Source organism: Chlamydotis macqueenii, chromosome Z, assembly GCF_036417535.1.
Source record: "Chlamydotis macqueenii isolate bChlMac1 chromosome Z, bChlMac1.mat, whole genome shotgun sequence".
In the NCBI taxonomy this organism is placed as follows: domain Eukaryota; kingdom Metazoa; phylum Chordata; class Aves; order Otidiformes; family Otididae; genus Chlamydotis; species Chlamydotis macqueenii.
This window is the reverse complement of record NC_141593.1, coordinates 9526996-9548788: the sequence shown is the minus strand read 5'-3', so window position 1 is coordinate 9548788 and position 21793 is coordinate 9526996. Positions and strand designations below refer to the sequence as shown.

The following is a 21793-nucleotide window of genomic DNA, read 5'->3' as shown; positions in this document are numbered from 1 at the left end:
GAGATGGACAAATTACTTTATATGCGCTACTATTTCACATGTACTATGATCCACTGCTCTCCACAATGAATTTGCTTGTATTGGAGCCAAGGAAAGTCTATGCATGTTTTACATTAATAAATCTAGTATTTTTCTTGAGTGCTAAGGAAGTACAAGTACATTCAGTGTCTAAACCGCTGAACTCCCTCAAGAACAACTGCAGAAGACAATGCAAATCTTTCTCTGCACATCTAAAACTGCAAACAAACACAGCAACAACCGTGCTCACTTAGCTCCCTATGAGAATGAGGAAATCAACAGACAATTACAACTTCATTAACTTTGATATGTGCTGCCACCCCAGTGCTGTTCCCGCATGGCAAAAGCTTGGTTCCTGCAGAGAGAAGGTCTAACTCAGAGGTAAAAAGGACTAAAATCAGATTTATTTCCTCAAAATTAAGCAGTGCACTAAAAGTGAAGTACTTCAAGTCTTTTCCTAGTTTTTTAACGACATTTAAAACACTACTAAGTTGCAGAAGTGGAAGATGCAAAGCAGCCACAGAAGCATAAGCCCAAGGACTGCTACTAGGACTATCTAGCCATCTAAGTAGTAAAGGAGAGGCTTGACACCAAGGGGATAAAACTACTGGAAAGTAAAAGAAAGAAGGAGAGGTCTTACCACCATAAAAGAGAACTTTACGTATGCGAAAAAAAGGTGGGGCTTGTGACAGAGAAAAGACAAAAGTGAATTATAATAGCTCAAATATGCCAGAGGACAGAGAAAGCCAACAAAGCCCCAAAGCCCACTCATCCCCCCTTCAATGGACCCCATATGGTTTTGATCAGCTGCCTTCTTTGTAAAGGGAAATGTTTAAGAGCACCTGAAGGTGAGATGGAAACGCATCGGCCAGAGGTATACTTTGAAAACCTGTTTTAGAAAAAGTAAAGTGAAGAGCATGTGAGCCATCAGCCTTAGCACATTTCTGTTCTGCTTTATAACCTGCTGGCTTTTAAAGAGCTTAGCGGCAGCAACAGTGGAAAAGTGCACAGATATTCTGCAGCAACTGCTGTGTTTTATCCTGATAAGACCACAGAGTTCTGTAGGTCTCCTACATTTCCTCAGCAGATTTCATCTGCAAACAGTCTCCTCCGGAGAAGAGCTTTTAAGGTCACCAAGGCCATATTATTAAGGCATTAATAGGGAACAGTTTCTAGTGTCATGTTCAGTTTTGTTTTTCAGGTAGAGTACAGGACTTCCACCACATCCTTAATCCATGGATTTTTTTCTTTATCATCAACTTATTTTCCATGGGTTAATTTCCAGCAAATAATGCTAAACTTCTGCAAAGAAACTCCAATAGGGTACTGAGACTGTTCAAACATTAACACTTTAGACAGCTGGCATCTGTGTGTGCAGCTGATCCCCCTCCCCTTATTAGAAGTGAGGATGTGGCAGAATCATTTATTTCACTCCCGCCTGCCAAGCCTACTCATCCTATTAAAGATGCTTTCGATTTACAACTCTCCTAATGCTGTCCAAAATAAGATAAACCATTGCTGTCAAGGATGACATTGATTTTCTATTACTGTCTTTTAATGTCTTCCTAACAGAAGCCCTCTTTACTCAGAGGGTTTGTGCTTTCTGAGTCACAGAGGTTTCACAGAGGACAGCAAGAAAACTAGTAACTTGAGTTACCAGTGGGATCACAAGGATGTTATCCAGGTGCTGAGCACTCATCAGCATCCCAGAGGTGGAGGTAACTGTATGACTTGGAAAAATGCTTGGAAAACAAAACAAGTGGAGTAGATCCTGGAGCTTCTGCTGTGTCTCAGCAGCTGAGTCTCCTTAGGGGAGATGACAGGTCTGCATTGCACTTGCTTTCCACCAGCCTTTCCAGTAGTCAAACACACTGCTGCTGTGACTACTGCTACCAGTTAGTGATTGTATTTTAAACAGAAAATAAGTGTTTCATTTTTATGACTTGACTACTTTATACATTAGCAATCTAACTCTTCAGAATGTGTCCAACGGACATGCTGTAGCAACCACAGGCCAGCAAGACCTCTGTTTCTGAAGCCCCGAAACACTGTATTCTAGGTATAAATTAGTATTTATATATTACCCTGCACAGGCTACAGAGTGCACATGGGGGTAAGCTTCAGCTGGGACAGGAACAGTTAGCTGCCACCCATAGGGAAAAATGGAAACAACTCATGCAGCCAGACACTGCTTTCCAGCCCTGAGGAGCCATCTCCCATCTGAGCCTCCCAGCTCTTTTCCACACTGCATACTGGAGAGCAATGTGAAAGCACCAGGCTGGAAGGAGGGAGGGGGCAGTTTCACACAGCCAAGCTAGAAAAAAATTTACTCCCACTGCAGAGTAAAAGGGCCAGAGACCCTCAACTGTCACCCCAGTAAGGAGGGAATGAATAGAGCTACACAAGAACCACAGCTCTGACCTCACCAGTTATACTCCATCAGATGTTATCTACAGCTTAATGTCTGGGACATAGCAAAGGGGCTCTCACCCAGAACTGATTGGTGTATCGCGTACCATCAAAAAACCACGAGAGTGACTGCTCAGAACCAGAGTCTCCTAGGCAGCGCACACGATCCATTTCTGCAGTAGCAGTATGGTCTTCCACATCTTCTTTGCAGACCTGCGTATCACTGGCATAAAACTACAGGACACTAAAGCTAATATTAGCAACTACATGCAAAGTGCTAAAACTACAGGTAGTAGATGAAAGTCTTTGCCTACTCACAATATAAACTCTGCTAAGGAGCATGAACTTACCACTTGGTGAGGTGAATGAGCTCATGTTATCCAGAACTTGGGAACACAACATAAGGGAAAACATCATTAAGAAAGTTAGGACCAAGTATTATACTCTGGGTTCACATGCATGTTTATCTCCACAAAACAGATTAGCTTTTGTTGTAGAAAGCTCCTGATGGATACAGATCTTGGAGCACACTTGAAATGTACCCAGGGTTTACTCCACAAACTGGCAGAGAAGGGAATATGAAATTCCTGGTGTAGTTAAACTGGAAGAGCAACTCAAACTGAGAAATGACAGAGCCAAGAGTTGAGGACAGCAAATCTAATCATTGTCCTTTACATCACCTAATCTGTTTCCTTTTATGCCTTTTCTCCTCTCATTAAAAAAAAAAAAAAATGCAGTGAGCTAATCCAATCACCTGTATTTAAAATACATGTAGTAAGGTCTGTAATTCTATTATTGTAGAGCTTATTACAAAGGCTATCTTCATAAGTTTCTGGAGAGCAAAGCAGTGAGGAATCACACTTGCCTCAAATAGAATTTTGCACCCTGAGGATTTCTTGAATACATATTTGGAAGAGAAACACAACAAAACAGACTGTATGATCATTCAATTCTTCTGCAGTACTTGCACAGCTAGAGTATCAATACATGTATCATGCAGTTTTTCAGCTTTCATTCAAAATGCAAACCCTTACTGGTCCATCAGCTGCCTTTGTGTCAACTCTTCTCACCAAGAAATACTTTGAAGAGGGATGTTCTTTCAGCAAGTATTTGCTATGCATTGACGAACTCATAGATGGAAACATTATGCCAATCCTTGTCTTAAGAAGCTCACAAGTGACCAGAGGGATGTCAGAAAAAGCTAAAATAAGCCCAGATTCTCCACGGAGGACAGAATCAAAGGGGACATGATATGAGATGGAAACAGAGGAAACTTGGGAGGCAAAGTTAACTTGGGCACTGGCAATAAAATAGAGCCATGCAAAAGAGGAAACCAAACCAAAATAAAATAATAAAAGTCATGTCTCCTTTGACAGTCAAATTCACACACACAATCAGTAACATTTTTGGAGCTGCATTTTCGATGCAACAGGGAAAGGGAATCTTAGGAAAGTCAGCAACTAGGCCTAGAGAGATCCAATCCTCATGGCTGCTGGGAAAGGAGGAAGATACAGCACTTCCAACACATAGAAGGGCAAACTGCATTAGAAATTCCTGAGAGTGAACACACAGGGGTAAGTAAGGACAAAATGGAAAGGAGAGCCAAAATGGTTGCAGGAGCAAACAGTTTCCCGGGAAAGTCAGCATGAATTTATCACAGTTGCCTTATCTCTAACGCATGAGTAAGTAGTGGCAGTCACTATCAAAAAGACTCTTCAACACAGTTAGTAGGTCTTAGTCTTCTTCCCAGTGTCTGTTCTTACATCAACATGACCTCACAAGACAAAGGTACTGTGGGGTACAAGCATATATAACAAGTTCATAACACAGAAGTGAGAACACTTATTCAGACCTGCAGCCTGCTGAATTCAAACCTGGAGCTAGCAAAGGGTGTCCCCACACAGCACAACCTCTACCTCTACTGTGTTAACAGAGATTAAGAAATAGATCAAGTCAATCTTTTTCACTTACAGAGCAACCCCACAAACTGTTCCTGAAGAACAAAACACAGGAAACTATCTTAGCTGGCAGCAGTCCTTTTTTCTAGCAGTCTGAAGGAAGAGCCTAATAGGTTGTCATTCCTGTAAGTGAGCTTAGATCAAACTCAGGGCAAATGCATCATGCATAATTTTGTGAGTGACCAAAAGCAGTAACTTGATTTACTTTTGGATTATGAATACAGCCAGCATGCCACAGGCAGCACTGGCACTTCTGTTTTATCATGATATCACCTTACAGAAGATCATAAAGCTTAACACTGCAAAATACTGGGAAAAGAACTGCTACCACAGCTGCAGAGCTGGTGGGAGCTGGATGCTCTCTGAACCTTGTAAGAAGCCGATTACATTGTGCAAATGAATTTAAAGAACTAAAACCAAGTTCAGAAACTGTAATCGACCATCAGAAGAGCACTGCAAGTAGCAGAATTCCTGTCTGGGAGTTTGCTGGGCTTTGCTGCCTAACTCGTTTTCAGAAACAGTAAAATTTCTCATTAACTAGGAGTCTGGTAGAATTTTGCAAAGGTCAATTCAAAATGAAGATGTCTGCAGCAGGATTTGGTGTAACAGCATGTTTCTGCCAACAGTTTAGACTGTCTACACTGAATCATCCAGGGAACTACAGCCATGGCACAACCCAGAATCCACCTGCTTCTCCAGTCCTTTCTGCCACTGTACATTGCAGAAAGAAGCTGATCTAAGCAATTGTATCCTCAGGTCAAAGTGAACTTCTGTTTTCAGATCAGCTGGAATTACAATAAACAGGTTGCAACACAGCCTGACACACAAGTCTAGAGCTCATGCAGATCTCAGCCTCCATTCTCACCCATAAAGCAGCTGTCCACAAACAAACCACTAAAAAAATCCCTGCTCCAAACAGCAGGCGTTTGTCCTACCACGACCAATTCTATAATGCGCTTAAGCCTCATATACACCAAATGGATGGAGAACAATAGATCAGCAACAAGTCAGCTGGCAGCAGCAAGGAATTCTATGATTCTCTTACCTTCCATGGCATATTTCATATCCTGAGCAAAAAGACTCCACATCACCTCTGCGCTGATCTTCCCAACAGCAAGCTCCTGAGGAAACCTGGGGCGACATTTGGGAAAAGCTTTGGCATGTCACAGAACAAAGAGCTCTTCTTCATTCAGCTCTGAGCTAAACTACAAGCTGAAAAGCTCAACATTGCAGATGCTTCCTTCATGCCAGATAAATGATGAGGTGGAAACTGGAGATCATGGACTGGACTCTGTGGCATAGATTAAACTGAAAACACCACCGCTGTTGAGATTGGTTTTAATTCAAAAAGCCAGGCCCTGGATGTCTCTCCTAGAAGAGATGTAAATAATAATTCTGGGAATATTATCTCAATGCCCTTGCATCTTTTTCCCTTTTCTTGCTGATACTTCTTTTTTTTTTTTCCTTTTTCCCCAGGGTTACTAGGCAGACAGGTGAACACTAATGAAATGTCTCTGCCATGTTAAATCAGTGATCACTAGGGCATAATCCAGCTCTTTGTGTATAACACCTTGTCAGATATCTCCCTCTCTCTTGCTCTGTGGGACGGTTGGAGGAGTATTCACTGGTTAAACAGATCGGTTTCAGGTTCCTTTCTAATGTTGTGCCAATCCCACCCAATGCAATCTCCCAGTGCTGCACTGAACACTACGTTCCTAAATCACAGTGTAAGGTGTTGTCACCACGGTACCACTGTGTGTGCATTAAAGTGCATCCCAGAACTGCTCAACATCAGAAAAAACCAAAAGAACTCTCACCCCATTTTCAGGTGCCTCCCTGAGTTCAGGATTGTAATAATCAGGGTGTTTGTGCTTGAACGCCATCGTAACTGAACCTTTTGAAACTCTTCCATCCCAATCAAAAAGAGTTATTTATATAGACAGAGACAGATAAGACAGAAAGACAGACAGACAAGATAAGTACTTTATACTATAAATACAGACATGACAGAAGAGATAGAAAGCAGTTTAACAAATAAAGCAGAGCACACAGAGACTAGCTTTAGCCACACAGGTCATGGAAGATTCTTACTGGTTCAGGACTGGGGTGTAAGAATTCTTGTCCTCTTCTATGATGGAAACTATCAAAGTGATCAGCTTAGGCCAGAAATCCAGGTTCCTGATGCTGGGGCCCTGTTCCTCAGGAGGAAGGTCCTGATTCTTGTTCTGTGAAGGAAGCCATTGGAAAATCAGTGTAAATTTGAAGAGGAGAGAAAAAGCTGACAAATCTAGATCACCACACAAACTCCAAACATAAAATTACCTGTGGATCCTTTCTTTTGAAGAGCTTACAATTATTAATGTCTGCTGGCAACTTGCATGATCTAATGCAAACACAGTAACATGCCAAACCATGTTGCTTACTGGTGGTCTTAAACCCTAATAACCCTTGTTTTGTCATTTAACATGCCAAGAGCAGGTCAGGCTCCAGGAGACCTGCTGAGACATCATTTGCTCTAAGCTTATTTCAAATACTTGCTTTTTAGGCACTTGGATTGGTAACTATATTCATGTTGACACATTCTGTGTGCATTACTGCAGAGCAGCTAATAGAGCTCTCATGGATTTGAAAAGTTTGCCTTTAGAGGTACCTCCTAAACCCAGAGCAGGACACCAGGTGCTAGAAAACAAGATAAAATTTCACTGCTTGAGGTTTATCTGTGCTAAAGACAGTTTTCTTGATCAGTCTACATTTGCTGTAATTGGCTTTTGCTCACTCAAAGCTGCATCAAACCTCTTCACAAATAACTGGTCATGAAACAAAATAGCTGAGGCTGGCAAAACAAATTGTAATCAGTTAGTGTAAAACAATTTTCCTCCTCCACTTACTAATTAGTGCTTATTAATTGATTACAAGTTTTATGCATCCAGAAGATAACAAGTCACATAATTTTGTTTGTGTGGCTTTTCACTTCAATTAGTATTCTCGTTATTATCTTAAGAAAATCAGAAACTTGGATTTCTGCCTGCTTATCAGCTACTCACAGGATCTGTCTGGTACTCGCGACTGTACAGCTCATGACAGTTGTTGAAAATGTACTCATAGGTGGAGTTGAGGCAAGCTTTTACACAGTCCTTCACTACCTGGCTGGCTCGGGGTGGACTCTGCAGCTCTTGGACCTGGCAAGGAGACAACAAAAAGAGTCAAACAAAGCACTGCTCGTCAATCAAATAGGGAAAGAACAAGTTACCAATCTGGGAACTACCCAGGACTTGGTGGATACGCTTTCAGCAACTTGTGCTATCAGTGACCTGAAACCATGAACAGGTCGCTCTACCCAGGCATAAAACAGCAGTGACAACATTTATGTCCCCACAGGATCATTTGGAGTGTAAGAGATTCTGAAGTGCCAAGAAAGATTCTTCAGAATTTATAAATCCTAAATTTATAGGATTTTGCTATGAAGCCAGCGAGCAATCTTTTCAAACATTGGAAGAACATGCAAGAGACCAGCGGAGCACGTTACATCTGATCTGCAAAGTCTTGCTGAAGACCAAACACTCACATGCCTTTAAATACAATAACTTTCTTTAAGGACATCATTCTTCACAAGCTTTACAGAATTTTAAAGCACACCAAAATCCTTAGGGATGTGCCAACCAATACGCATTCTCCTCTTGCAACAACAGCTGTTTTCATTATTTCATTGTTTCATTGCTTTAGAAAAAACACTGCATGGTTATTTCAAACTAAACAGATATGCAGACATAACCCTGCAAATAAAACTATAACCTGAGAAAATTTTGATATTGTCACTACCTCCAAACTTTTTTGAATATTTTTATAAAGGAAACTTTCAATAGAGACATATTATTCGAATTAACACTTTCAAAATAAAGTTCTAAAACATCACTTAACCTAGAGCTTAAGAGTAAAATTTTAAGCACTTCCTGAAATAGCTTAAAGACTAGCTTTGTTTTTGATAAGATAAAAATTACTAAGTGGCATGTGCTAACCTAAAGCAAAATTCTTTTAAAAAGTTTAGAAAGAAAAATCAGGAATTAAAAATAACCTTGTTAGACATTGCTAGAACAATAAACTTAACTACAGAACCAGCACATTAGCATTCGTAACAACTCTCTTGGATTTCTACTGAAAGATACAATCTCATTTCAGTATCTTACCATCCAAGAAATAAATTTTAAAATATTTGCTAGGTAAAAGATGGTGAAGAGATGGTTGTGACTGATAAATGTTGCAGACAGTCTTATAGGAAAAGCTTCCTAATGCTGTTAAGAAAAGTAAATTATCTTCCTAAAACCAGCCAATTTTCCTTTTTTCTCTTTTTTTTTTTTAATATTATTTTGTGCCACATTTATGATTGAAAAACCGCAAGGAAAAAATAACTTTCAGCTGGATGCTTATTACGTGCTCAGCAGATGATCTCCATTTTCCTTAACTGTCTAAACCACAATGATATTAAATAATGGTTTGAAAATGGGAAACTAACTCCTGTGGCAAAAACTGCAGAGACCCCATTCCCATCCCCACCCATAACACTACCTTCATCCTGAAAAAAGTGATGCTGGTCAGCAAATCCACTGTAGACTTCAGGTCCTGCAGCCGTTCGCGGCTGCTGGCTGGGAAGTTATTCTGTCGACAAAAAAAGGGAAATCCTGTTGGAAAGCACAGCCAGATCCATGCAAGGCTTCAAGCATGTGCTAAATGAGGAAAGTGTCTTGGAAACATTTCCTGCTCGGGAAGCTTGTACCAGTCAAAACAATGCTCAATAAATAAGGCCTTTTTGCTGCAGGAGCTTATCTGTTTGCTTAATTAAATAGCTTCTCATATGAATGTAAAGTTTGTGGATGCCAGCAGACTGACAACCCTTGGCAGCAGGAGATTTTTCTTTGGCTGTAGAAGGAGCAGGCAGGGAGCAACAGCCTCACCACCGGCAACCCTGTCCTCTTGCTTGAGGTTGCTTGTGCATGCCCTTTCCTTTCTGCACTCATTGCTTGGTTTTTGGCTTCTCTTCTGAGACACCGAGAGGTGTAGTATATTAGCAACCTCTCCAGAGAAATAAACTGGACTGAGAAGGAAAAATGAGCACTGTTCCATGTAAGTAGTCACTGTAACCACTCAGTCCCCTGTAAGATCCAGTCTGCCAAGATAAGTATTTATTCTTCAGCGCCTCCTTTGCCTTAATGCATTTATTTTACATACTGTGCCCACCACCCCACTGTCCATAGCCATACATTCCTCTCCCACTCACTCTGTACATTGAGAGATCAATCCGGAGTGAATTATGAAGCTGGTCCAGAAGCTTCACAAATCGTTCTTTCTGTGGAGTAGAAAACAACAATAAACATCGCATATCATCACTGTCCAGTCAATGTTGAAAGTAAACAGCAGGATACTAGGGAATTAGCGTCAGATCTCAGAAGAGCAGGAGGAAGCACTATGGATGCATGGTATTGTGCAAACAGTATTTTCTTTCAGTTTGTGAATTTACTCTTATGTTGTAATTTCTGAAGTCTGTGTAACATTAGAATTGTCAGAAAAATATTCCATTACCACTCTGAAGTAGAGGTACAACAAAAACCCTTTTCATTTCTAGTCTGCAATTTGCACTAAGCTTATATTTAAGAGAAAATATTTATTCGGAGATGAATAAAGGAACAGGCAGAAAAGTGTCTAATTCAGAGCAGTGACACAACTCCAAGACCTTCTCTGTTAGTTCAGGTACAAGTACTACAGGCTTCTTGTGACTGTCTTCTCAAGGCCAGGTCTCTCCACTGGATTCTGGTTTGGCACTGTAAACACCTCCTCATTCAATCCATAAATTTTCAATCTGACAGGAAGCACGAGATTTTCCAAATAATTTTCCAGCACGCTCAACTCCACCACATGTTATATAAAAACCATTTTAACCATTAGGGGGATAGACTTTTTTCCTTGTTTTTTCTTAAAGCAGTTGCTGTTTTTAAAAACAAAGTTCTGAAATGATCAGATCACATGGTATATTTTATCAAGAGTATCATCACGCAGAGTTTAATATTATTTGCTCATTTCCACACCATCTGTGCTCCAGTGTAATTTGGATATGAAGAATAAACATCGCAATGCATTACACTGATGAATATCTAAAACGTGTGATGATGACAACAACAAAGCCATTCTCTCTGTCTAGTCTAGAAGAGGTCCACAGCTTCCAACTCCTCACAGATTTAATGTTCCTTAAAAAGAACAAGTTACTTATTGAAAGGCAGAAGCATCGTAGGCAAGTTACAGGAGTCCAATTGTAACATGACCAAACATACAAACATACCCCAAAATTGGAGGCTGCAAAGCGGTCCGAAGCAGAGACATTTGTGGAGGCAGTGGTGTGCGCATAATAAGCATTGATATTGGCAAGTAAGGTGCTCATCACAGCTGGCACGCCTGGGCACATGTATTTAGAGGAGAGACATGCAAAATGCCTGCAAAAGGACAGTTCTGTAAGTCATTCTGGTCTCTTTTGTGTAGCACATCTTGACTCTCTCCCTTTAATAACTCCCTTACTCTAGCTGGCACCATGAACAGATTAAAGTTATGTTTTCTCCCTTTCTGTAAATTTCCAGCATCTCAGAGCTTCAGAAAGATGTCATCTAGACAACAGATATGCTCCAAACAAGAGAAATCCCTGTACTACAGCCCTTTCCAGATCATAAAATAGCTTCCCAACTATTTGTTGCCAACAGCTTGTGACATAGGTGATACCCTGGGTCACGACGCCAGTTCCTAGAACCAAGCCTGACACAAGGAAATCTATATCATTTGCTGTCACTTGAGGCAGCTACAGGTTCTGAAGTGACATGAGGCAGCAGTAACTGCTAAGCATTCAAGAACAGTGAGATCATACACTAGTATTTCTGTGCTGCACTGATGTGTGCCTCTTTAGGGCTAACCCTTCCAGCCTGCAGCAAGCATGCACACCCGTTTGCATTTTCCCATTTAACTGCTCTCATTAAAGTGCAAGGAACCCTCCTCCAGGAAATCTCAAAATTATGCCAGAAGCACCTAGGGTTGTGAAATTATTAAATAATCAAAGAAAATCTGTTACACATAAGGGGAAAAAATTCAGACCTTAAGAGATCTGATGTTATGGGACATGGCAAGTAAAGTTCATTCCAACAGACAAGAGAGCTGGGCCATTTTTACACAGTCCTTTTTTAGCAGGAATCCTCACTGAGCTCCCAAACTAAATTTGGGAACTATTTTCTAAATGTAGCTTTATTCTGAAGGGACTTATCATAGGCATTAGCTTCTGAGCTAGTTAACCTACACATGAAGATAACCAAAAAAGCTCCAGTGAGAGAATTTCACAAGAATTCAGAAGTCAGTATTTCAGACAAATACAATACTGATGCCTGAATGTTAACTTGCTTGCTACGTGGTATCTATGCACGGGTTATTCATTTAGCCCCTTGGTAAATATTGACAGGAACATAAACCAGCTTTGTTTAGTTTGAAAAAGAGATGTGAGGAGTGGGGATCTATGTCTTGACTACTTAGCAGAGAGAGGAGGGTTATTGAGAAGATTGAGCCAGGTCAAAATTCTTTTAGAGGGAAGACTAAAAGATAAGCAACAATATGCAGCAGTTACAGCATAGAAAACTTAAAGTAATATTTTCCAATTTGGATTTCAACCAAGAATTTCTTCCCCAGAATAATACAGCCTGAGGATAGGAGTCCAGAGAGGTGGTCAATCTCCATCTTTGGAAATTTTCAAACTGAAAGACATCCTGAGCAGTCTGGTCTGACTTCCAAGTTAGCCCTGCTACAAGCAGGGACTAGACCTCCAGAGGAAGGTCCAATTCTTTTCCACTTTGGCTTAAATAAATATGCAGAAAGGGTGCTTGCAGGGTGACTTAAGTACAGATCGTAACTCATCCAAGGACTCAGACCCCAAAACTTATAACATAAAAAACTTCACTTTTGTCTGCTATATTTAATATGACATATGAAATAAGAAATGAGCTACGCATAGCACCACTAGTCTTTAAGAAGAAGAATGGCTAATCCCAAATCCAAGTAAAAGCATAGTGACAAGGAAAACGCTCTTTGAAGATCAAGAACTGCATTAGCCTAGCTCAAAAGAGGACAAATCAGCAGCTCCATTACTCAAACTTCCTATAAATGCCTTCAGCAGCACCTAGGAAATTAGTGACTTCAAAGGGCTGTATCAATTGTCACAACAGACATGTAGGACAAACACTTTCACAAAACCTCATCCCTTCTCACATCATCAGAAACCTTCAGTGGGATCCTTGGGCAGTATCTTTTTAACAGAAGAGTGCTCAAATACAGATCTTGAAGTCTTAAAACAGGAATGGCTCAGCTATCAATAATAAAATATGGTCATTTACACTACTAAAGTTGGTGTAATTCCTTAGAATTAGTTTTAAAGGTGTTCACACAAGCTGTTCAGATAGATGCTTAATTCCAGCACTTTGTCAGTATCAGCCATTAATTTCTAGACTTTGAGGAAATCAGTGATTCAAAGACAGGCAATCTCTTCCCGCTCACAGTAAGCCCCATAAGAAGCAGTTGTCACTGTCAAGCCTTTCATTACCAATGCATTACATCTTCTAAACATTAACAGTCACATCAAGTAGTTACATCAATTATCTGCACTAAAGACCACATGAAATGCATCTTACGTCATGGCCTGGTATATTGATTCAATGCCGTAACGCATTGCAAATTCATCCACGATCTCTTGAGCTGTCTCATCAAAATACACCTTCCAGGCATCATCTCCTTTGGCATCAGGGATCTTCACCACCCCATTTCCTTGCGCATCTGTGAGATGGTGAAAGAGGTTCTGAAATACAAAACAGGAAGAAAATTATATGTGAGGCTGCTGAAGCCCTCAAGTGAATTTCATTAAGAGCCTAGAACTGTTGAGAACGTGGCACTAACACCAATTTATTCACTTTCCTCCCTCTTTCTTTCCCCCTACCCGCTATGTATTTGTCTGCTTTTACCTTCTTTCCTTCTTGAGTATTTCTGAATTTTTTGCATGCACACCTACAACTTTACCCAGCAGACATTGTGAATCATGCAGTGGAGTGCTTCAATGCAGTGAAACCACAGGCTAATGAGTTTCCTGAAACCCATATATTTCAGAATGAAATGTCTTAACATGGACAAGCTATTTAAACTAGCTGATGCAACAGCTCTTTATCAGCTTTGCAATTTTTAACATACAGCAGAACAGTCCAAATAGATTTTTTTTGCCACAAAAGGACGTCCTTAAAATCACCCCTAACAACTAGTCACTTGGATTATTATTTAACATAACCTTTCACTTTATCTAACGTTAAAAAGACTTTCAGCTATCACTGCTATGCAGAAATTGCGTATTCAATTCCGTGGGTTTCTCAGTAATCCTCAAATTCACATCACTTACAGATTCATCAGCCTTCCAGACAGCTGGCTCCCTGTAGTAAGGGATGCAAAAGTCTAATGATCTCATTAGGAGGTAGAGGACTCTGCTTCACACTACTATTTTTCCTGATTAAATTATTCCAGTTGTAAATCATTTTCATTTTATGATACATAAAAAGAGACAAATTTGCAAAAAAGAAGGGCAGCAAGTGATCGTGCATGTTCAGAAGGAAAAAAATGAAACACCTTACCAAACAGAAGCCATCATTGAATTAAAAAACATTAAATATGTATTGAAGGACACAACATAGCCTGCAAAAACAAGCCTATTGATGTTCTTCTAAACTTCATATCCATCTGCTCCTTGGTAAGGCCAGAAGACACCACAGGGCTCATTTAGCCTGGTGTCTGCATAAATATCTTATTCCTCATAGCTGAATGTTCCTCTCTGTGATACGTTTGTTGGCCTTTTCTAATCTGAATTTGCTTAAACCTCACTGGACCTCATGATTTTCTTGTATGTCAGGTGAAAGGGGCTGTGACTACTCTTCCTTACTCATGCACTTAGAGATTGACTCTGCCACCTGCCTTCTCCTTAACAGAGAGACTGGGCACTTTGTCTCTCTCCAAGACAGGGTTTTCCCTTTAGTCCTTCTCACAAGTCATCTTTGGGTTTCTCCTAACTTCTGCAGCACTGCCTGCCCAACTTAGTTCACCCTGAGACAAGTCAGTACCCAGTAACTGCAGCTTACCTTCTGTTCCCCAATAGTTGTTCATAGCTATACACATGCGCAGCACCGAAGAGTTTATAACACCAATATCTGCATCACTCAACAGCCAGAGTCAAAGCCCACCTCAGATCAGAATTTACTCACAAAGCATTTTAGCATGCCTTCTCTAAAGAAAGACATGGTTATAGAACATGCTGAAAACATCACTCAAGGAAATTCAGAGGTTCCTCCATGTTAAGCTCATGGGAGACTCTGAGCTGGACCCCATGCATGACTTCTGCCTGATAGCAGCACAGCTGTGACAGTGGGATAGATTGAGCCAACCAGCCCTCAGTGAGGGTGAGACAGCCTAAAGCTGCCTTTGCCTTCCTGACAAATGTGGATCTGATCATCCAGAGTGTTTCCAGGTCTGCAGAACAGGGAAAAGAAAGCTCATCCAGGGCAAGGAGGAACACTTCAAGGAAATAAAGGTCAGAAAATTGCTTCTTCAAGAGACAGAAGGGACATGGTGATGATTGAGCTACACCCGCTTCTTACCTCATGAAGGCAAGTGTACTGAATGTGATATGGAGCCACCTTCTCCTCGCCTTTGATCTCCACGCTGATCTGCAGGCGAATAGCCCCAGATACTGCAGATTTATCTGTTCGTTTCTCTAGAAGGAAAAATCATCAGGAATTACATGCATTTTTCATGTTCAGAGAACAGCCATCTTGGGGCAAAAACACTGGAAAAGAAACTGCTGGAAGCTCAGGCTGAGCTTTTGATCAGAGTCACCATGGGAGAAAGTTTCTGACTTTTTTCTTTCAAAACTTGGAAAGACTGACGAAGCCAGTCCTTCTGACAACAAATGTGCTATAGGGTCCCTGGCCTTGGATTCAGTCAGTTGAACTAGAACCATCAAGGACAGATCCCTTTTCTGAGAACAGGGCTGACTGATGTGGAATTTGTTCCTCACTTCACCATAGACCTGAACTCCTGGGAATTGTTGGTTGTCCCTATCGAGATTTTAGACCTCCTAGGATTATTACTATGCCTGTCAACTCAGCATCACTCAGTTACTTGTCAGTACTTTCCACAGTGTTCTATTTTGGCCACTTGGAAAGGTCTCAACAACTTTGCAACCCAGTGCCGTGCACTTGCAGGTCTCAGAGACTGGTAAAATGCTTGTGTCAGCATAAAAAAGGGTATAGGACAGGAAATACATCTCCAGCACAGCTGGAATCCAACTCTGCTCCAAGCATTTAGCCACTCTACTTTCCAATGCCTGACAGGGAAAACCCATCAGACTTCTGACATGTTATACTCCTCTTAATTTTAACTGGGATCAAAGCCTTGCAGCTGCCCCACAGCACCATTATACGCCCCTTAAAATTATGTAAGGGTTTTTTTGTTGTTTTTTTTTTCCTCTCTTTCAAACTGCTCAGATGTTCTTGAATTGTTCTTGAACATTCCCAAACTAACATGTGACATGCTTTTAATCCCAAAGCACTGCTCACCGAGGTTGTACCACACATCCATTTCTCCACTCAGAGTACGGACTTCAATGATTGTCTGCCCCAGGAAATCATCTGACTCGCGTTTCAGTCTCTGCTTGACACGAGATTTGATGTCATCATCTTCATCCCATACTCGCACCTTGATCCGGTCAGAAGAATTATGGCACTCACTGCAAACAAGACAAGACAAACATAACGTTCTAGAGCACATAATAAAGCCAACATTTACATGCTACACGCTTCATGCTCCTCTTGATGCACTCATCCAATAGTAGAGGGATGTGTAAACCAAAAATGTAAACAAATGCCTATGTATTTGAAAGTGGAGCACCTGATAAGGACTACATAACTTTTTGGTGCACTCTAAACACTCCTGTGACATTTCAGTCACATGCTGAAGAACGGCCCTGTGCTGACTGCAACCACCAACTGCAAACTTGCTAAGTGGCTGTGACTCTCATGCTCATCCTCACTTTCAGCAGCAGTTCCCTAAACTTGAGAATTCTCTTCACCGTTGTTGCTTTGGCTGTGAAGCCCATAGCTGGTGATAGCTGGGCTGGTAAACTCAGCCTACACACCCCAAAAATGCCACTGAGCATCTCACTGTTTTCTGATAGCTGTCCCATCAATGATGTTCTGCTCAGCTGTAGGCAGTAAAGGCTACTTGTGCTAATGCATGTGCCCTATCTAGATGGCACAGCCAAGGCCTATGACGAACACCTTCACACTCTTTGCTAATAAAAGATAAATAGCTCAGGTGGAGGTAGCTCTCTTACTTCAAGATAGTCACATAACAGTATTGATGTACAATACATTACATCAGATGATACAAACACTGCCTGTGTGTGGGAGTAAAGGGTGGGATACAGCAGTTACACAGTTGGCATTTAATTACTAGAATTGATTCTGTCTGTCATTCACAGGTCAGACCAAAACTCTGTGCTCTGGGCAGATCAGTGAAGACATTTCCATTTAAAAAAGCAGTTTACTGTTTGCTGAATTGGCACCCTCCAGTTTAATGCACAGGCAGAATTTGCAGCCTCCCCCTCTTTTGAGGTGTTCAGATAACTTTTGTAGATACAAACAGGCTCCTGGATGTCAGAAGTGGGTAGAACCACCTTATAATAAGAGCTCTGCTCATTTACAGGGCATTCAATACAATAAAGCAATTTGAATGCTCATATGAGACCATGACAAGGGTGATTACTCACCATAACCACTACAAATGTCTGCCCTCAAGGAAATAAAACCTGTGAAAACAGGCAACTTCTGCTGAAGGCCTGTTTTCCAGCCTTTTTAACGTTAACATGCTGCATCTGTTGCTAAGCAACAGAGAGAGGGAAGAAATGGGTCAGAAGAGATCTGCTAAGCCGGGTCAATAAGATGTGTCAGTGACTGGTACTTGCGTTCACCCTACCAACAAATCATTTGGCCTCCTATTGTCACTATTGTGACTGACGACTGCTTAACAGATGACCATGCAGCTCCGACCAATTTTTCCAGCACAGAGGAATAGCTGGGAATCACATGGAGAAGACTAGAGGCAATTCCAGGCAGTTCTGATCATAGGCAGAGAGCACCATTGCTCCCTGTCTTTGCTGTGCAATCAAAGCTGTATTTAGAGTTCAGAAGAAAGAAGGTTCAATGTTTCTCTCCTGCCTTTATTCTCCGCTTCTTCCTCCCTTATGTCAAGGATGTCTTCCTTTAACAAAACCATGCAGCAAGCATTCACAAGCAGGGAATGCTTAGGCTGCTGCTCTTTGTAGCTCTCAAATTTATCTGAGTGCATTGCAATATCTAGCAATAACACAGCATAAGCACGTAAAAGAAATCCTCTGTTCCTGACACGGTGCAGTAATATACATCCTGGCAGTACTGTAGAGGCTCAAGGCTCAGAAGTGTCTGGGTGCCGAAAAACACAGCCTGGCACACAGTGCCACTTACAAAGCACCAGCAAGTTAGTTCCTGACTTCTTCAGACCTCACCTTCAGGCACACCAGTCCTTTGTTAGAACCACTTTGATCTTGTTTCTTTGCTACCAATGGTCAGAAACTTGCTCCTTTCTTCAGGAAAACATTCACTCTCTAGACTTAAGTCTACCTTTGGCAGTCCCACATGCACTATCCCATGCTCCTGGAGTGGCTGGCTATCATCCTTCACTTGGCTATAGCAGCATAACTCACTGCTAAGTGCTACAGGAAGCTTTCCAGCAGTTTCTATTTTACCACATCTTTCTCAGTTGTTTTTAAGAGACTGCTCAATTTGTACTCCTTATGCTGCTCCCATGCCAGAGAGTGAGCCTTATCACTCACTCAAGGCAGCTGAAAGCCTTGGGCTGCTGGCTTACCTACAAAATATCACCACCTAAGTCTGTAGGAACCACAGTCCTTGCTTTCAGTGAAGGAAGACAGTTGTGTCAACAACAGTTCACCTTCCAGAGAGCACCCCAAAACAGAGCCATGGATACTGGGGGACTTGGGCTTGTTGACTGATAACAGGCTTCCTAACTAATGAGAAAGAGCTTCCAATTTGTGATAGCATCATGACTCCATAAGACTGGGCATAACAAGCTATGCTGCTAGAAACTTTCCCCTTCATTAATACAGGAGCCGGCTCATTTCTAAAAGTGCGTGGCCTAGTTCTTGCTACATTTTTGTGAAGCTTTATTTCACTAAGTGTGCACATACATCCATCCAGTCTCCCACAGCTGAGCTCTCACAGCTTTCCCAAGAGGACACAGAAAGAAGAAACACTCTGTGACCCCATTGCAAAGAAGAAACTACTGAATGCTTTCAGGCCCATTTCAGAGTGCGAGAGACTGGAAATCAGGTTCCCTTTGTACATGGCCCAGGAATTGTCTCTTTCTTTTATATTTATATTCTTCTGATGTTTGCAATGGTGCCATTTTTATAAAGAACTTGCTTTTTTACACTTCATGCTACCAAATAAAGTAACATTTGCAAGAAAAAGCACACCAAATGTTTAAGCCAAATTAAAACCTAATAAATCACGACTTTTTTTTCCATTAAATTTTTCTGCCTGAAGTCAGTGGTTGCAGGAGCAGTGGAAGCAGCTGAGCCTGGTTCTGCTCTCTGTCCCATTCTCTACCTCCATCTCCTCTGCCACATTCTCCTCTGGCCTTCCCCAGCCCCAAACCACCAGTTCCCCACACATATCCCTTGTGCTGTCAACACTCCATCCTCTTTCCACGCCCAATTCGTAACTGGGCTAAGGGGAAGCAGCGAGCACACAAAGCTTTAGTTAATTCTGATCCACACACACAGTGGCATGCCCACACACACACTAATTGGTATATTGGTGGCTAAACAGAACAGACAACTGCTGAATTTACACTACAGTGCCTCCCACAATGGAGTTAGTAATTTCTATCTTTCTAATCTAGCTTCAGCTTCCGAAAAAAAATTGTAGAAAGTGAATCTTAGCTTGAGACCTCTGCCTGTCTGTAAAGGTTGGCCCAGATTGGCTCAGATGATGTCAGGAGTTTGGAATGGAGTATTACATGTGCCTCATCTCCTCCAAAAAGTGGAGAGAAAGACAAAGGAGAAGTGTCTGAAAGTGACTTTTGAGCCAGTGATTCATACTTTGAAGGAAAAAACCCAATGATATCTGTGGTGAATCTGCTAACCATTTGCTGCTTTTGCTAACAACATCTGCAGGACTGTTACTTAACCTCCACCAAAATGCTAGAGCCAAAGTCATAAGCCTTATGAAGTTACGGCAACACTGAAAATTTGCAGATTTGCCATAAGAGATACAAAGGTATACCTACAAAATCCTGTTTCCAGCAGTTCACGAAACCGCTACCCACAGTAAAGACCATAAGGGTAAAGCATGGAGAATGCCAAATCAAAAACCTATAACCTTCTAACACCATTAGCTGATGTTGCTGAACCTAAACTCATGAAGACAAACAGAATCTGGTAAATACCCATAAAGGTGAAGGTCCATTTGTATCACGTCCGCAGAAGCTTTTCTTCCCAATCAATTTCTCACTCAAGAAAGGTGCTGGCAACATGCTAACCCAGTGGGACACACCAAGCCTTCAGGTTCATTCCACTAATGCTGCAGTGAGACCTAGACTGTGCATCTCTAAAACGCACTATGTAGACTACAGGTGGGATGCCAACACGACCTTATCATTCAACATGCCCATTTTACGTAAAGATGTTTCCTTATATTATGTTGTTTTCTTGTATTTTCTGCCTGAAGAACAGGAGAGTCCAGAGGCTCCAAAAGCAGCCAGGACTCCACTGTGCCCAGCAGCTCCCAGAGCAGAAAACAGCCCCTGCCCTGTAGAGCTGAGAGGCTAATAAAGACAAAAAGGAACAAGTAGCTGTAGCAGGAATGAACAATGAAGTGAAGGAGCAGAGGCAGCAGCAATATTTTGCAGATTTAAAAGTATGTCAATCAAGCTCACAATTAAGTAGTTTTGTTGTGTTTTGATATGAAAAGAAATATTTACAGTTCAAAGAGTTCAGTGAATATCTGTATGGTCATATTTTGTGAGCAGTTTCCCTTCTGCACCATGGCAGATGGAGCTCTCAAGAAGGACCTGTAAAAGTTTGACAGTCCAGTGCAGGGGAGATTTCATGTAATGGTAGAGAAAGAAAGAAAGTGCAGAGCTACTTCTGGAAATAATGGATGAGAGGGCAGAAGGTGGGAGAATGCACAGGAGAGAACAGATCAGCAAGACTTTAGGACCTGTGATCATTTTAAAAAGCAAAATGATTTTCTGGACAATGAGAAAGGAAGCAGTAGTTGCAGCAAACTCAGTAAAGAGTTATAACATCGTACACAGAGGAAGCAGAAAAAAATGTTGTGTGCGTGAAATGGTCTGGCCCAAATAGCAGGAAAATTTGGATACGGTTCAAACAAAGTGACTTGACACGGCAAGGTTCAACTGGTAGCTCTGTTGTGGCCTACCTCAGTGGGAATAGAAGGCAGAAAACTTCTCAGGATAAGTTAATTTTTAAACAATGCCAAGTCTCCTCTATTAGGGAGAAAAAAGGAGAGTGGAGAAAACACCAAAGGCAAAATCATAGCGGTAAGAGAACAAAGCTAAAATCCTTAGTAGCTTAGAAGTTAAGCATGACAGCACAATAATATGCCCCGAGATCCAGCTGTTGCTGTCTAAGAACAAAGAAATGAGTCTGCTGTTCTAACTAGCATGAAGCTTTTTTTCTTAGGGGAACAAGTACAATCGTTTTCCAGCTACCCAATGCTACAATACCAACTGACAAATTAATGGTGCGGCTCTCCTAACTACAAAGAGCAGACAAAGTGATTCGGAGCATTACATCCTTAGCTACATTAATTCAGCTTCCCAAAAGGCACTTGCCACAAGGCATCAACCCTGCGTTCAAATTTAAGTTTCATACTGGTAACTGAGTAGGGAAACAAGTGGGATTTTATCAGAGTGCCAGTTTCAGGATCTGCAGTACTTGGAGAATAAAGAAACCAAGACAAACTGAATGGCCCAGGGTGCAGAATTACAGTGGCATTTATAAACACAGTGGTCTCAGACAGGGAAGTCTAAAATACAGCTCTGGAACAGTCACACATAACCACAGAGATAACTGAAAGATGCTGAGCTTGATAACAGGCTCAGCAGTTGAAAGGAAAACTGTGGAACCAAATAGAACCTTGTAGGTGACAACCCAGTGGTTATCTATGCAACAGCACCATTCCCAAAGGATTAACAGGAAGGTATATCATGTGGGGCTCCTC

The 21793-nt window shown here is 41.4% G+C and overlaps 1 protein-coding gene across 5 annotated transcripts in view; it reads right to left on the bottom strand.

Moving 5' to 3' along the window:
- The window catches only part of UNC13B (unc-13 homolog B), a 191792-nt gene that overhangs the window by 45356 nt on the left and 124643 nt on the right, over window positions 1-21793 (bottom strand). For 4 of the 5 annotated variants that reach the window (XM_086770217.1, XM_086770214.1, XM_086770215.1 and 1 more), the window contains 9 exons: window positions 16046-16215; window positions 15086-15201; window positions 13088-13251; window positions 10714-10864; window positions 9658-9726; window positions 8949-9038; window positions 7430-7564; window positions 6477-6610; window positions 5431-5516 (listed from right to left, as the gene is read on the bottom strand). In XM_086770217.1, the coding sequence (XP_086626343.1) occupies window positions 5431-5516; window positions 6477-6610; window positions 7430-7564; window positions 8949-9038; window positions 9658-9726; window positions 10714-10864; window positions 13088-13251; window positions 15086-15201; window positions 16046-16215 (1115 nt within the window). The remainder of the gene's footprint in view (window positions 1-5430; window positions 5517-6476; window positions 6611-7429; window positions 7565-8948; window positions 9039-9657; window positions 9727-10713; window positions 10865-13087; window positions 13252-15085; window positions 15202-16045; window positions 16216-21793) is intronic. The other variant, XM_086770216.1, reaches the window with a different exon arrangement.